At 38.4% G+C, this 16,594-nt stretch overlaps 1 protein-coding gene across 3 annotated transcripts in view; it reads left to right on the top strand.

The window, feature by feature from the left end:
• Positions 1–16,594, top strand: part of FAF1 (Fas associated factor 1) — a 203,682-nt gene that overhangs the window by 167,018 nt on the left and 20,070 nt on the right. For all 3 annotated transcript variants that reach the window (XM_063297915.1, XM_063297914.1, XM_063297913.1), the window contains exons 16-17: positions 10,202–10,282; positions 11,310–11,387. In XM_063297915.1, coding sequence (XP_063153985.1) covers positions 10,202–10,282; positions 11,310–11,387 — 159 coding nt within the window. The remainder of the gene's footprint in view (positions 1–10,201; positions 10,283–11,309; positions 11,388–16,594) is intronic.

Here is a 16,594-nt window from a genome sequence, read left to right as displayed (position 1 = left end):
TTCCCATTGAAGTTATCATTGCTCTCAATTTGCTGAAATTTGCTTTTTTGAAGTCCAAGACATACATGTAACTAGACCACCATTTATAAAAAAAAATTATAGCTAAATTTTTGGCAGTGTTGTAGAGGTAATGTAAATGCTAAAAGGATTATTAATAGAATGCTGAAAACTTACTCCATCTGAGGAATAAGTTGGCAAAAGTGTGGATCCAGATGACTAAAATTCAAAATACTTATTTAAATGTTACCTGTGGGTCATAAACAACAAACGGTCGTATAATCTTTACTTTTTCACAAGACTATTGTCTTCACTTCAGAAGATTAATATGGCCCCCTGCCCACTGGAAACTCTCCATCATAAATCACTGATAGGCATTTTTCAGTTCCGTTACTGTATTTTCCTCGATTTTTTTACAGTGGTAGCAACCATATAGGCAGTATGATTGTGAACTTCATTAGTCTAATAGCTTGACAATGTTTTCCTGAAGAGCTAGATCCTTGAGAGGATATTAGCCAGAGACAAAGACTGTTTATATCCTTAGAGGAGCCAGCTTTAATGTTCTCTTCTCTTAAATGGATAGTCATCTGGATAAAATCTAGCAGAGAGCTCCAAGAGAAATGGCAGTCATGTATTATGCCTTTTGTGACTGAGGAGTGTACAGTGTTAAAAACACATTTCCACAACCTCATTGTTTACATTTGGCTTTTAATGAGACTGTTGATTGACGATTCTGGCATCACATGATAGGCGAGAACAAAGCATGAATTTGTCAAATACGAAACTAATGAGAAGAAATCCTTGATTAAGTAATAGTATAACAATTCAACACACCTGCTTTGAGCCTCCCTTTGCATTTTTTTGTCTTCTTTGCCTGAGGAGGAGACTTCTCAATGGATTACAGTAACACTTTTTGACAAGCTTATACAGGGTGGAGTTCCTATGTACTGGCAGGGCCCATTTGGTGATATCTAGATAATGCATTCTTTTTATTTTTGCTGTCAAAATTTATTACTGTAAAAGCATTGACTGTTACACAGCTGGCTTGACTTGTTCTCATTTTTAAGTTAATTAACAGAAGGTCTAACATAATGTTTATTTTTCTTGTTATGCAACATTTAACCATTATGGCTTTAGGATAAGTTTCATGGAAGATATCCCGCATTCCTTGAAAAAAATCTATTTGCAAATCCCTGCTGAAAATTTCTATTCACTTTAACTTTCCCTCAGTTAGTATTTCATTCTTTCTGCTGAAAATCTTGGTGGTCATTGATCATTAAACTGTGAAAAGTTACACTGATAAGGGCCATATTTTGAGATGTTCAGGTTTATTCACTGAGGAAAATACTCTTCCATATTTGTTCATATTTGAATTAAATCCGGATTGTGTTTCAGTTTTTGATCTCAAAATAAACAAACTTCACAGACCAGCTGATTCTTTAAAAGTCCAGTTTATCTGCTCATCTACAATTCTAGCTCTAGGGACAGGTTCTCATTTAGAAAATTAAAAATGTCAATTTGAATCACTTGTGGAACACCAGTGTATGACTGTTATTCTAGGATTCACTTTGCTTGGGCAAAATGTTCAAAGGATATCATTTTTGAAGTGAGGCAGTCTGTCTACATATTCTGCGTTTTCAGCATAAATAGTGAAATTTATGAAAACTGTCATATGATCATTCTTGCATATGCCTGCATGTTAAAAGCTTAATATGTTTATTTATTAAATTCGAAGGCATACAATATTATCTGGTGAGCCAATTAATAGAATATATAACTGGAATTAAATAACTGAAACTGGTTGTATTGAAAATAAGGTTGCCCACATCTATCTGTCTATCTATCTATGCCTATCTATCTGTCGAATTGTGGTCAAAGTTTTATCCATCATTTCATTGAGTTTTGTAAATTTTGTGATTTCTGGGTGATTTCTATATCATTCTATCTACGACAGTAACAGAAATATTTAAAAATTATTAATACTCTTTTCTGTAAATATTATTATATATTATTGGATAAAGCCATGTAGGATATTATTAATCTGTTCCCTTAAGTGTGTCAGGGAATATGGGAATTGTAGTTGAAACATTTGGAGAGTGTTATATTGCCTAATCTGAGATGGAATCGCCAATATTAACACACACACACACACACACACACACACACCATTTAAGTCTAGATAAACAGAATCTCTAGTAGGAAAGTTATTAGACTTCTGTGTTCACACACACACATCCTTGAAGATATTTAAAATTGTATGCTGTTGCTATAGACCTGGTTTTTGTTTAGAGAAACATATGCTAATAAAAGAATTGAGACAGATTTATTTTATCCATATCAAGTAGTAGGTACGCTCACTGTCTTCTGAATTTTGCCAGTGAAGATATTTCAGACATTTCAGATATTTCGGTAAAACTTATTCATTTTCCTGCCTTGTCTTTTGGCCTTGAAAATATACACAATAAATAGAATATATAAAATACAAAGTAAATATAAAATATACATACAATTCTAATTAAAAGCTCATATATTAAATGCCACCAATACAATTTAATAATTCTCTCAAGAGCTTGTTATATTAAATTATAAGAATAATCTTATAAGAGGTGCTTAAAGAGGAACTATGTCAGAAAAAATCATATAACTCTTTCCTATTCAGAGTATACTGCAGTAATCTGTATAAGTATATATAGAGTATAAGAGCATCCTGCAGTATTCTGGTTATTACTTTAATATGTTATTACTTTAATGTTATTATAACATTAACAAATACTAGTACAAAATTCAAAATTAATCATAGAATCAAAAAATACAAGGGCTGAAAGGGATTTTGCAAATGATACTTGACATACCTCACAAAAAATACTTCATGTTAACCAGTGGAGAGAAGGCAACCATTCTGGAACAAAATAGGCTATGACAATTAAAAAAAAAACATAATTCTGAAAAGCTTCTTTAAACATTATGATTAAATTCTGGATTAATCAAATATAAAAACCAGAAGTTATGGGCTTATTCATGCAGCTTTTACTGTATCCTTTCTAAGCTTAGACATTTTATATACTTATAAAGTGTACAAGAGTATTATGTTAGAGGATCAGATTAATATTTTCTATGATGACATTTTGTTTAGACAAACTGGGTGTCTTTTTAAATATACTCATTATTAACTTCAGGCACAACATTTAACTTCAGGTGTGGCTCAGTAAGAAACATTCTTATCCTTTTGAAACACAAAAGATATAGAATGGTTTTAAAATTTGCTTTCTTTGCTTTATGACAGAAATAGGCAATGTATAGCTCTCCAAGTATTGCTGAACTACAACACGCATCAGTCCTAGTTAATATGACAGTGGTGATGAATGATGGAGGTTGCTATCCAACAACATTTAATAGTGTTCCCCTACTTGTGGTCCCGTTCTTTCTGGAATGTGTAACCTGCCAGCCTATGGACAGTATAATTGCTTTCATAGCTGCAGTATTTAATTGGTTTAGAAGATCATTAAAGACTAGGCATATACCCAGTTTGTTTTAAAATTGAACCTACAGAAAGGCAGTTATATACATGTGATAGTAATACCTTATTTTTGAAACTCAGCTTGTTTTTTTGCTTTCCACTAGAACAATCTTTCTCAGACTGAAAGGTAAACCAAGAATAGCATTTCTCTATAGAATTCAAATGAGTGGATGCTGTTGGGTTCATCTCAACTTGTTCTCTGGATTATGCCATTGTTCTTTCAGAATATCCAAATAACAGCTAAATAACTGCTCTAAAGAGAGAATGTCTTCCTAATACATGAAAAAGCATGGTTTTAATGGTTTATATTAAAGTGCTGGTTTTAACCTATAAAGCCCTTTATGAATTGGCACCTGTTACCAGCAGAACCATACCTCCCCACTAGAGTCAATCTGACCACTTTGATCATGCCAGGAGAAGTAGCTGGTTGTCCCACATTTTTGGAAAGTCAGGGGCCAAAGCCTTGAAGCCTTGATTCTTGGTAATGGGGCTTGGCTCTCTTGAATGATGTCCCATTGGAGACTTGTCTGTCTCCAATATTGTATGCCTTCTAGAAAAAGCTGAAGACAGTTTTTCTGTAGGGCTTTTTGGGTCTGATGCAATGAACTGGGATTGGGATTTTATTCTGTCTTTATGTTTTATATTTTATTTATGTGATTGTGCCAGGAAGATGGATGGATGAGTGGATGATATCTCAAATGATTAAAATTCTTTGTGCAGATACTTGGGAGACTTCTCTGTTCAATGGTTTGAGACGTTTTGAGGAAAAATATGTTGAATTAGTCCAAAAGACCCATTAACCTAAAGTGTCTGCTAAAAGGTAGATAGGTGCCATTATTCAGAAATGAGAAATATGAACTAAAAGGGTTTGCATCTCTATTTTTTTAGTGCAATACAATTCTTAAATGCCAGTAACAAGGCAACTTGCTGAGTCTCCTCAGGGAGAAATGCTACAATCTGAGAACAGAAAAATGCTCTTCCACATTGCCATTCGATAGCAGACTACATGTTGAGTAGGATTCATAATGACAAATGGGGTAACTGGGTAGTATATTGTTTCAATGTTCTTCTTTTTGTATACATATATTAATGCTCTGCCAAAATATCCATACTAGTTCTTTTAAAGGATTAATTTTCAGAAGAATATGTACTCAGAAATGTTGGGTATGAGATGGGCTTCTTTTAGAGATGAGGTGGCCGAGGATGGATACTTCTTCACAAAAAGTAGTTCTGCTGCAATTTCAAATAGTGCTTAGGCTGCCTTCAGTGGCTTGATAGAATTTCCTTTTAACCTGGGCAAGAATGCCTCATAGGAGTGATGCTCTTTCAGGCCATAGAATTGTTCCAGGGGCAATCTGTTTAAATGAAGAAGTGTATTCCGTGGAGCTGTAGAAGTTACTCCAGCCATGAGTGGAAGAAACACTGATGCTCCCCTCCCCTTTTTAAAATTTCAGCCTCTTCTTTTTAAAAAGTAAATCTGTTCGATGTGAGACTTCAAACCCCAAAGTAGCTGATATTTCTACACACATGTTCAGAGGGGAAAGAATGGTCTCACAAAAGAGGGAAAGATATTATGAGCCTGCCCTTAATGAAAGTGTTTAAAATATGAGGATTTCTTTTGCATTAAAAAAATGAAAATAATTGTAGCTTGCCCATTAAGCTTTGTCAAACATATCTTGCTGTCAATTTAATTTATTTTTAAAAATACTTCACACTGAAGCTGCCAATTAAATGTTAATTTGGTCTCTGTTACAAAGGATGGCTTGTAGAGCAAGTGCAGTTTTCCATGATTTCATAGTATAAACGAAAACAGAAGATTAGTTAGATGGCAGTATTTTTTCCAGACTGCTTTTTTCTTACTTGCATTTAGAAACATAAGAGCTGTGCTAGATGAGACCAAAACCCTATCTAGTTCGGTTTCCACAATGGCCCGATTATAGAAAGCTTTTTAGGATTGACTATCAACAATAAAGGAACTAGCAGTGAAGAAATACGCTGCAATAGAATCTTGTAGAGTAACAGTGAAGGCTTTGGAAAAGATATTCAGATGCCAGCATGTGTCTGTGCCTCCTGAGATCAGAATTGTGCAAGCAATGGTTTTTCCTGTGACACTCTATGGAAGTGAAAGTTGGATTTTGAAGAAGGATAGGAAGTGTAGTGAAGACTTCTGAGAATACCATTGATAGCCATGAACAAACAAATGGATCATGGAACAAATAAACCACAGTTCTCACTTGAGGCAGAAGTGACCAGACTCATATTATCATAATTTTGGACACGTTATGCAAAGACCTAGTTCTCTTGAGAAGTTTATAATGCTGGGAAAGGTGGAAGGAAAGGAAAGAAGAGGACGAGTAGCAGTGAGGTGGATGGACTCGGTTATAGTGGCAATGGGTTCAGTGTTTAAAGACCTTAAGAACCAGGTTGAGGGTGGATAGTCTTGGAGAAAATATATCTGTGTGTTCACTGAGACTTGGCAGTAATCAATCAAGATTATAGGAATCCCACAAACAAAACATGCCTATAATAGCTCTATCCACCTCATGTACGCTAGCAGTTCACATTGCTAAGTCTCCCACTATTTCATTTCACTGGATGATCTCACATTCTACTAATATGAAAGAAAGCTTTTTCCCATCCAGTCTATCCAAAAGAAAAATAAGATTCTTCTAAAATCTGTTTTACATGCAAATTTGCTTCTTTCATGCAAAAAAAATTATTTTTCCCCCTTCAGTAGTTTTCATGAGAGTACTTGTTATGCTGGAGGAGACTTCATAGCATCTTTTCTGACTTGGAGTATACTGTGAGGTTTGAGCCTGCTTCTGACTCTGAAAACAAAACTTATCTGGAGTCAGAAGGGGAAAACAAAACTTATCAGGAAGGACTTGGAGAAATAAAACCCAGAAGTGACTCAGCAGAGCGGGAGAAACCAGAGACGCTGATTGGTCAAACTTCGGAGGGAGAAGTGAATCCTCCAATCAGCTCAAGAAAGACAAGCACAGAAGCGTGCAAATCAAAAGGCAGCCTGATTGGCTGCAGGTGAGAAAAGGTGCGGAAAGGATCGCTTAAAAAGGCAGGTGCGCCAAGAGCAAGCTGCTTGAGACAACTGATCCTTCAAGCTCATAGCACCTGCGGAAGAGTCCTTGCACCAGTCGGAAGCCTTGCCTGTAGCCAGCATGGAACCAGAGCCAGCGCCTTCTGCCATTGTGGACCTGCTTCCTACACCAGCCTCTCCAGTTGAGTCTCTCCTTACCATTCCTGCCGAGCACAGCTTCGCCTCCAGTTCCAAGCCTTGCCTTGTTGCTCCAGCATGATTCAGTCTTGCCTCCAGTCCCAAGCCTCATCTAGATGCTCCAGTCCAGTCCAGCTTTGTCTCCAGATCTGAGCCTTGCCTCAACGATCTAGTCCAGCCCAGCCTTGTCTCCAGATCCAAGCCTTGCCTAGATGCTCCAGCCCAGTCCAGCCTTGCCTCCAGAGCCGAGCCTTGCAAAGACGTTCCAGCCCAGTCCAGCCTTGCCTCCAGATCCAAGCCTTCCCTAGATGCTCCAGCCCAGCCTTGTCTAGCCTCTGTGTTCCAGCTGGGTTCAACCTGTGTGCCCGTTCACAGATCTGCATGTCAAGCCTCCCCTTTGCCATGCACTGTAGCTCCTTCAAGTCTTGCAGCTTCAATCAGAGTTCTGCCTCGCTGTCTTGCCACAGTCTGAACCTGCAGTATTGCCTGAGTGTCCTTTACAACCTGGGTGGACTTAATTGATTTGCATTGCCTAATCTATTACAAGGACTTTTGCTGTTGTAAATAGTTATTTCAATAAAGAATTTTATTAGTAATTCTGCCTGGCCATCTCATAGTCTGAACAGGATATATACATTCTCTGGTAGACTTTTATTGTTATGGATTTTAATAATCCTCAAATGTTGATTTGATCCTTTTTCCCATTTATCTTTCTTCTTAGTAATCTTCTCAGTTTTGAGAAGTTTTCTTTTGAAATCAGATACTACTGCATTGCAACTCCCCATTTACACAAAAATTAAAGTTAATAGCGCTGTGGTCAGTATTTCCAACCCCTAAAGAATAACTAAAACAAAGAACAAGAAGGCAAATCTGCTCCCCAATCAAGAGATAGTGTAACCTGAAATCACATTATAAAATCTGGAAGACCAGAAGCTAGCTATTATAAAAATGTCTTCAGTTGATGATGAAATGCGTGAGGTAGCCAAATGGTTTCTCCTCAACTGGGAGTTCCAAAGCCTAGGTGTGACCACAACAAAGGACTTCTCTCATGTGCAGATCACCCACATCTCAGATGCCTATGGGATGCATGAATAGCCTCCTTGAACTCAGAAGGTAACCAAAATAAAAAGTCAGTTTTTGAAGAATCCATATTCTAGCTTTAATGCTTCATAACTTGCCCGTTTATTTTGTAAAAAGAGACTGTTGCTATGCTCTGCTTACCCAATGTTTGTAAGCTCCACTAAGAATATATTTTTAAAAATGGATCAGTTACACAGAAAAAGTGATGAAAGTTGTTGTAATGAATGAATACCATCCATGTGGCAACCTGAAGATGATAAAATGGAAAAGGCGAAGGGCTGCTGCATAACTTTCGTAGAGGTGGCTTTACTCTGTTACTGTAAAGGCTCAGTGGAAGAGACATGTCCTTTACTAAAGCTCCAAGGGACTAAGGGACTTTGGAAGGAAAGCTTGGGCTTGCAGTATGCAAATATTTATTTTTGCATGTACAAAAGAGTATCACCATTTTGTCTGTAATCTTGTTGTATACTGATGAAGTCTTGCATTGCAAATTGCTTGCTGTGCAGTGCAACGCTAACCTTAATTAAAACATACCATTAAAAAAATATGCAAATATTTTAGATAGTTAAATCTCTGCCTTGGGTAAACAATGTTCCATTGTCTAACCATGAACTTGATGAGAAGGTACATCTGAGTAAGAAACTGTTAACTTAAAATGGAAGTTCAGCAGTGTCATTTCACATCTTTGTGCCATAGCAAGGCAGTCATGCATAATATATCTTTACATTCCTGACGTCCCTTTTATGGTCTGTTCTTCTAAAGAATAATGCCAAAAAAGGAAGAATTAAACCTAGAGGAACTCCTGAAATGTTGAATTGTTTGTCTGAAAGAGAAAGTTACCTACCTTTATTAGAAAATCCAGTTGGGATAAATTTAGGGCCACATTATCTTTGATCACCCTCAGTATCCCCCCCGCCGAAGTTTCCACTCCTCACCTAGTTGAAGTATTTAACTTTTTTTTCTCATTGAGTCCAAAGTTCTGGGTGCATAATGAAAGCAAGATATTTTTGTTTTAAAGCTGAGCAGAGGATGTATTTTAATTTTCCCAAGTTTGCCAATTTCATATCACTGATTCTCAGTGGAACTTAGAAGGCAAGTAATAAAATACTTCCAGGGAGAGTAAATGTTAAAAATAAAATCAATTTTAAAAAATCAATAAGCATAGCAACAAAAATTCAGCACAAAGTTGAATCATGTGCAGTCATTAACAGCAATAATAATTGTTAAATAATGCATGAAATCCAAATGTTTTCAGGGGAGAAAAAACCTTTTGTCTCATTCCTGCAAGCCAATAATGAAGCAGATCTTGGTTGACTGAATTGGAAGTTCTGTTTTATGGTGGCTGAGTTCCTATTCTGATTGCCCTCCCCTAAGTAAACTTAGGCTGGTGACTATAGTAAAGGCCTTCTTTGTGTGTGTGTGTGTGCAATGTGCTTGTGTCTAATTTTGTATAATCACACTTGGCAACTTATCTTAGGGCTCAGACTTAATGCACAGGTATTTATCTGGGCAGCCACTCTCTTTTTTGCAGAGGGCAAAGTAACAGGGTACACTGACATTCCAAGTATCATTACATTTGTCTGCAGTGCCTCAAATAATGGTATTTTTAAACTGAGTTACTGGAGTGGGTGTATGGCTCTTTGGACCAGCTGTCCTCTCTCCCCTCTGATGCTTTTCTCAGAGCATGTACTGGGGTCAGCATGCATTCCAGAAAGCTGCTCCTTGCTTTAGCGTTAAAAGAAGATGCTGGAGCCAGGGTATGCTATGGTATTCTTGCAGCACAGCAATGCATTTACCAAGAAAGAGGGAACAGCAGAAGTGGCAGAAAATGGCACAAACTATCAGCAGCCAAAGGAGGTTGGGAGGCAGCAGCATTTTTGGCCATTCTTCTGTATGGGATGATTGATTCTCTCTATTTGAGGTATTTAAGCGAAGGCTGGCAGCCATCTGTCAGGGATATTCTAGTTGATTCCAACATGGCATATGGTTCACTTAGTAGGAGCAAGTTGGGAACTTCCATATCCCAACTCTAAGATTTGATGATAACCAATTTTGTTTACATCAGAAATATGTACTAGTCACACCAAACTAAAAGGCTGTAGCCCATTATTGTTGTGTCAGAATCAAGACAGGGAAATTTCTTAATGTGAAATAATCTAGTGTGTTCTTTTAAAACCTGGATCAAATTTCTCGTAAAGTAATTTCTTACACCTAACTAACTATCCAGTTCCTTTCTTTCAACCTGTGTTCCTCAAATTTTAGTATACCGTAAGCAAAGGACAGATGGGCTCCAAACCAGATATTTGTACTGGGGTGAATATTGATTTGGAAGTACCAAACTAGTTTTTTACCTTCCTGTCTTTTTCCTATCCTAGGATGAACGTGAGGCCCGAGAAAATGTGAAGAGAGAACAGGATGAAGCTTATCGAATCTCCCTGGAAGCTGACAGAGCAAAAGTATGTATCATGCTCTGGCCAGAATATTTCAAAGTGTGCAATCTTAAACAAATAGTTTGGTTAATTATAAATCCAGATCATCTTTTGTTACCCATGATGTTACTAGTATCCCAGGGTCTGGTACCTCTCCCAACCCTTTTCAGTGAGCCACCAGTGACCTCCTGTACTTGTGATGGGGGGGAGAAGAAGGTCTCTAGCCCACTGACATTCTGAAAAATGCAGCTTTTCTGTTGGAGAATTATCATGACGTGTCATTCCTACTGGACAGGGCCTTTTTCAATGAGAAAAGTTGCTTGGCTGCAATTGCTTTTGGCACTACTTTTCTCAACTAATTATTATAGCTTTTCTAGAAAACCAAGTTATTCTAGTAAACACAAAATTGCAAACTTCTCCTTTTAGTCTATCATCGTAAGCTTACATATCCCCCAAAGTCTCAGAAAATTCCTACTTTGATAAGTAACCTTATGAAAAGTAAGCAAGTTTCACTTTGACATTAGAAAAATACCATTGTAATAAATCAAATAATTCTTTATTGCCTTACCATGATATCCAAAATTGTCTCCTTGTGTTGATTATCTCACTCTGCCTAATAATGTTCAGTCCTGCCATAATCAAACAGGAAAAGAACTCTGATATAAAATTCTGTGGAATTAGAAGAAATAAGGTAAAAGTAATTATCGAGTCATATGTAATATTATTACGGTTTAATTATAAAAATACTTTGATTATCACTTGGGGTAAAAGTAAGACAAGTCGCATGATTCCAATTCAATAACTATATTGGGAGTAGGATCTTAAAGCTATGCAGAACTATGAAGACTTTCCCTTTCTGAAAGATGTTCAACAGTTGTTTAGGAGACCAAGTCTGAACAGTTTTAGAGTTTAAAAGAAGGATTGTTTTCTAGGTGAGAGAAATAGATATAGGAAATATATTTTTCTGAATCATCAGTATTGTGTCTGTGAGGAATGCTGTGTAAATGATAAATTGTATTTGAACTAACTTGCTAATTTATCATTTGTTCTGCAGAGGGAAGCACAGGAAAGAGAAATTGCAGAGCAGTTTCGCTTGGAGCAGATTAGAAAAGAACAGGAGGAAGAGCGTGAAGTAAGTGATTTTAACTTTTTATTCAATTGTAGCATTTGTTGTTTATTCGTTTAGTCGCTTCCGACTCTTCGTGACTTCATGGACCAGCCCACGCCAGAGCTTCCTGTCGGTTGTCAACACCCCCAGCTCCCCCAGGGACGAGTCCGTCACCTCTAGAATATCATCCATCCATCTTGCCCTTGGTCGGCCCCTCTTCCTTTTGCCTTCCACTCTCCCTAGCATCAGCATCTTCTCCAGGGTGTCCTGTCTTCTCATTATGTGGCCGAAGTATTTCAGTTTTGCCTTTAATATCATTCCCTCAAGTGAGCAGTCTGGCTTGATTTCCTGGAGGATGGACTGGTTGGATCTTCTTGCAGTCCAAGGCACTCTCAGAATTTTCCTCCAACACCACAGTTCAAAAGCATCGATCTTCCTTCGCTCAGCCTTCCTTATGGTCCAGCTCTCGCAGCCATATGTTACTACAGGGAACACCATTGCTTTAACTATGCGGGCCTTTGTTGTCAGTGTGATGTCTCTGCTCTTAACTATTTTATCGAGATTTGTCATTGCTCTTCTTCCAAGGATTAAGCGTCTTCTGATTTCCTGACTGCAGTCAGCATCTGCAGTAATCTTTGCGCCTAGGAATACAAAGTCTTTCACTGCTTCTACATTTTCTCCCTCTATTTGCCAGTTATCAATCAAGCTGGTTGCCATAATCTTGGTTTTTTTGAGGTTTAGCTGCAAACCAGCTTTTGCACTTTCTTCTTTCACCTTCATCATAAGGCTCCTCAGTTCCTCTTCACTTTCAGCCATCAAAGTGGTATCATCTGCATATCTGAGATTGTTAATGTTTCTTCCAGAGATTTTAACTCCAGCCTTGGATTCCTCAAGGCCAGCTTGTCGCATGATGTGTTCTGCATACAAGTTGAATAGATAGGGTGAGAGTATACAGCCCTGCCGTACTCCTTTCCCAATCTTAAACCAGTCTGTTGTTCCGTGGTCTGTTCTTACTGTTGCTACTTGGTCGTTATACAGATTCTTCAGGAGGCATACAAGATGACTTGGTATCCCCATACCACTAAGGACTTGCCACAATTTGTTATGGTCCACACAGTCAAAGGCTTTAGAATAGTCAATAAAACAGAAATAGATGTTTTTCTGAAACTCCCTGGCTTTTTCCATTATCCAGCGGATATTGGCAATTTGGTCCCTAGTTCCTCTGCCTTTTCTAAACCCAGCTTGTACATCTGGCAATTCTCGCTCCATGAACTGCTGAAGTCTACCTTGCAGGATCTTGAGCATTACCTTACTGGCATGTGAAATGAGTGCCACTGTTCGATAGTTTGAACATTCTTTAGTGTTTCCCTTTTTTGGTATGGGGATATAAGTTGATTTTTTCCAGTCTGATGGCCATTCTTGTGTTTTCCAAATTTGCTGGCATATAGCATGCATTACCTTGACAGCATCATCTTGCAAGATTTTGAACAGTTCAGCTGGGATGCCGTCGTCTCCTGTTGCCTTGTTATTAGCAATGCTTCTTAAGGCCCATTCAACCTCACTCTTCAGGATGTCTGGCTCTAGCTCACCGACCACACTGTCAAAGCTATCCCCGATATTGTTATCCTTCCTATACAGGTCTTCCGTATATTCTTGCCACCTTTTCTTGATCTCTTCTTCTTCTGTTAGGTCCTTGCCATCTTTGTTTTTGATCATACCCATTTTTGCCTGGAATTTACCTCCAATGTTTCTAATTTTCTGGAAGAGGTCTCTTGTCCTTCCTATTCTATTGTCTTCTTCCACTTCTGCGCATTGCTTGTTTAAAAATAATTCCTTATCTCTTCTGGCTAACCTCTGGAATTTTGCATTTAATTGGGCATATCTCCCCCTATCACTGTTGCCTTTTGCTTTCCTTCTTTCTTGGGCTACTTCTAGTGTCTCAGCAGACAGCCATTTTGCCTTCTTGGTTTTCTCTTTCTTTGGGATGTATTTTGTTGCCGCCTCCTGAACAATGCTGCCAACTTCTGTCCAGAGTTCTTCCGGGACCCTATCTACTAAGTCCAGTCCCTTAAATCTATTCTTCACCTCCACTGCATATTCCTTAGGAATATTAGTGAGCTCATATCTAGCTGATCTGTGGGTCTTCCCTAATCTCTTTAGTCTGATCCTAAATTGTGCAAGAAGAAGTTCGTGATCTGAACTACAGTCAGCTCCAGGCCTTGTTTTTACCGACTGTACAGATGTCCGCCACCTTTGGCTGCAAAGGATGTAATCAATCTGATTTCGGTGTTGTCCATCTGGTGAAGTCCATGTATAAAGCCGTCTCTTAGGTTGTTGGAAGAGAGTGTTTGTTATGCAGAGTGAATTGTCTTGGCAAAATTCTATCAGCCTGCGTCCTGCTTCGTTTTGTTCTCCCAGGCCATACTTACCTGTAATTCGAGGTGTCATTTGACTGCCCACCTTAGCATTCCAGTCTCCTGTGATGAAAATAACATCTCTTTTAGGCGTGTTGTCCAGTAGGTGCTGCAGATCCTCATAGAACTGCTCTACTTCAGCTTCTTCAGCATTTGTGGTTGGGGCGTATATTTGGATCACTGTGATGTTAGATGGCTTGCCCTGAATTCGAATTGAGATCATTCTGTCGTTTTTTGGGTTGTATCCGAGCACTGCTTTAGCCACTTTACTATTAATTATGAAGGCTACTCCATTTCTTCTGTGGTCCTCTTGTCCGCAGTAGTAGATCTGGTGGTCATTTGATGTGAAGTGGCCCATTCCAGTCCATTTCAGTTCACTGACGCCCAAAATGTCTATCTTTAATCTTGACATCTCACCAATAACCACATCCAATTTGCCCTGGCTCATAGATCTTACATTCCAGGTTCCGATGGTGTGTTGATCCTTAGAACATCGGATTCGCCGTTCACCACCAGCACCGTCGGCCGCTAGCCGTCCTTTCGGCTTTGAGCTAGCTGCGTCATCACGTCTGGGGCTAGTTGAGCTCATCCTCTGTTCCTCCCCAGTAGCATTTTGACCATCTTCCGACCTGGGGGTCTCATCTTCCGATGGTATACCGACATATCTCTGGTTGTACTGATCCATTTAGTTTTCACGGCAAGAATACTGAGGTGGGTTGCCATTACCTTCCCCAGGGATCGCATTTAGTCTGACCTCTCTGTCATGACCTTCCCGTCTTGGGTGGCCCTTCACGGTTTAGCTCATGGCATCATTGAGGTGCTCAAGCTCCAGCACCACGACAAGGTAACGATCCTTTGCTGAAGATTGTAGCATTACAATTGTATAATGTGTAAAGCAAGGGAAATTGTTTTCATACTAGCTGTAGCTCTGATGTTTTTTGTTGAAAAGCAAGTGTTTCCTATTAGAATGTTTTCTACCATGAAGGAAACTGGAGGTGTCCAGTATAAACTGTCAAGTGATAAAATGCACATTGTGACACCATTTTATACTTGTATCATGATGTTGCACACAAGTTCATGAGTCTTTTGGTTTCCATCACCATACAAGTTTCATCATTCTCACCCACCATCCCCTGGGAATGCCGACAAAGGAGAAATGAGTATCCAAGCTAATTGTTTATCTATACCCCCACAATCATATTGTAGGTGATCTCTTCCAAAGAGGTTTGCCAATATTTATTGGTTTGTTAATTTATATTATTACATTTATATGGCCACCCATCTCACTGCCATGACTCTGGGTAGCTTATAAGTGAAAAATCCAAAAAAACAGTACAAGAACAACCAAAAAGTAACCACAGATATCATTAAAACATTTTTAAAAAACTGTTTAAAACAATTAAACACAATCTGCGGAAGAGTATCTTTCATTTTCCTAGACATACAGCCATTTAGTGGGCTCTCAACCAAGATCACCGGATCCCCAGGCCAGATGGCAAAGACATGTCTTCAGGCTCTTCTGGGAGACCAACAAGGCTGGGGCCAGTCTCACCTGAGGTCAATATAGGTGTAGCATAATTTTACTCTTGTATAGTATAATTTTGCTGTAGCATAAATTATGCTGTTTAACCAGCCTTTGGGATAGAATGTCCTTTCAGAGTTTTTTTTATAGAAAGCTGTAGAATAAGTCTTCATTTTTACCTGTTACTGGGCCCCTCCTCAACGCAAATAGCTATAATGAAAAGGAAAAAAAGATATATTTACATACCATACAAAAGCATCATTCACAAAGCTGTGCACTAACATTCCCTATGTTCAAGTATACATATTACCTATAGTCTATTGCTGTACAACACAGTTTGCTTACATGATGTCCTTTCATTCAGCTTTTGTTTGATATCCAGTCATTCATCTGTCCACATAGTGAATCATTCTCTTTTTAAATCTGCAGTACAGATCCAAGAGTTGTTAACTTTACTCTTCCTTCGTTGTTCTGTAAGTGTGTTCACTGATATGGAATATCCATTGTAAATACCTATTTTATACTGAAGCTTTAGAGACTAGTTACTTTGGAGGGGGAGTTACTCTTTACATAATGAAAACAGGTCTACTGAGCTGCTGTTTGTTTTTTCTAGTATAATTGCTTGGGTTCAGTAAATACTATTGCATTTGTTATATAGTAAAGGTAAATGTCAAAATACAATGATAGAAAGCAGTTGCCTCAGAAGAGAAAATAGAAAAGGATAACAAAATTCAGCAATTTATAAAAGATTGAAATAAGACCCCTGTGCAGGTAAAAGGACTAAAAGACTAAAATCTTTAATTTTATGTATGTACTGCCTTCAATTTCATCTAGTCTAGCTTCTGCTCAGTGCTGTAGATCTAGTAGAGCATCTCTGACAGATGGTTATCCAGCCTTTGTTTGAAGTTCTCCAGTGAAGAACTCACCACTTCCTGTGGCAATAGTGTTCCCCATCTGACAGCTCATGCAGTCAGGAAATTTCTCCTGACATCTAACCTGAACCAACTTCTTTGTAGTTTTAGCCCACTGATTCTGATTCTACCTTCTGGTACAGTTGACAATAAGCACACTCTTTCTGCATGACAGTGCTTCTGTTATTCAGATAGCAGAGTGCTAACATATCTTCCCTTGATCATCTCTGTGGTAGGCTAATCACGTTCAGATCCTTTAACCATTCATCACAGGGCTTGATTTCCAGTCCCCTTACCATTTTTGGTAGCCCTCCTCTGAATTCAGCTTGTTCTTTTTGAACTGTGGTGCCCAGAACTGGATGCAATATTCCAAGTAGGGTTCAA

This window comes from Candoia aspera, chromosome 3 (genome assembly GCF_035149785.1).
Source record: "Candoia aspera isolate rCanAsp1 chromosome 3, rCanAsp1.hap2, whole genome shotgun sequence".
Taxonomy (NCBI): Eukaryota; Metazoa; Chordata; class Lepidosauria; order Squamata; family Boidae; genus Candoia; species Candoia aspera.
Note: the sequence above shows the minus strand (reverse complement) of the source record. Positions and strands in the feature narration are given on the sequence as shown.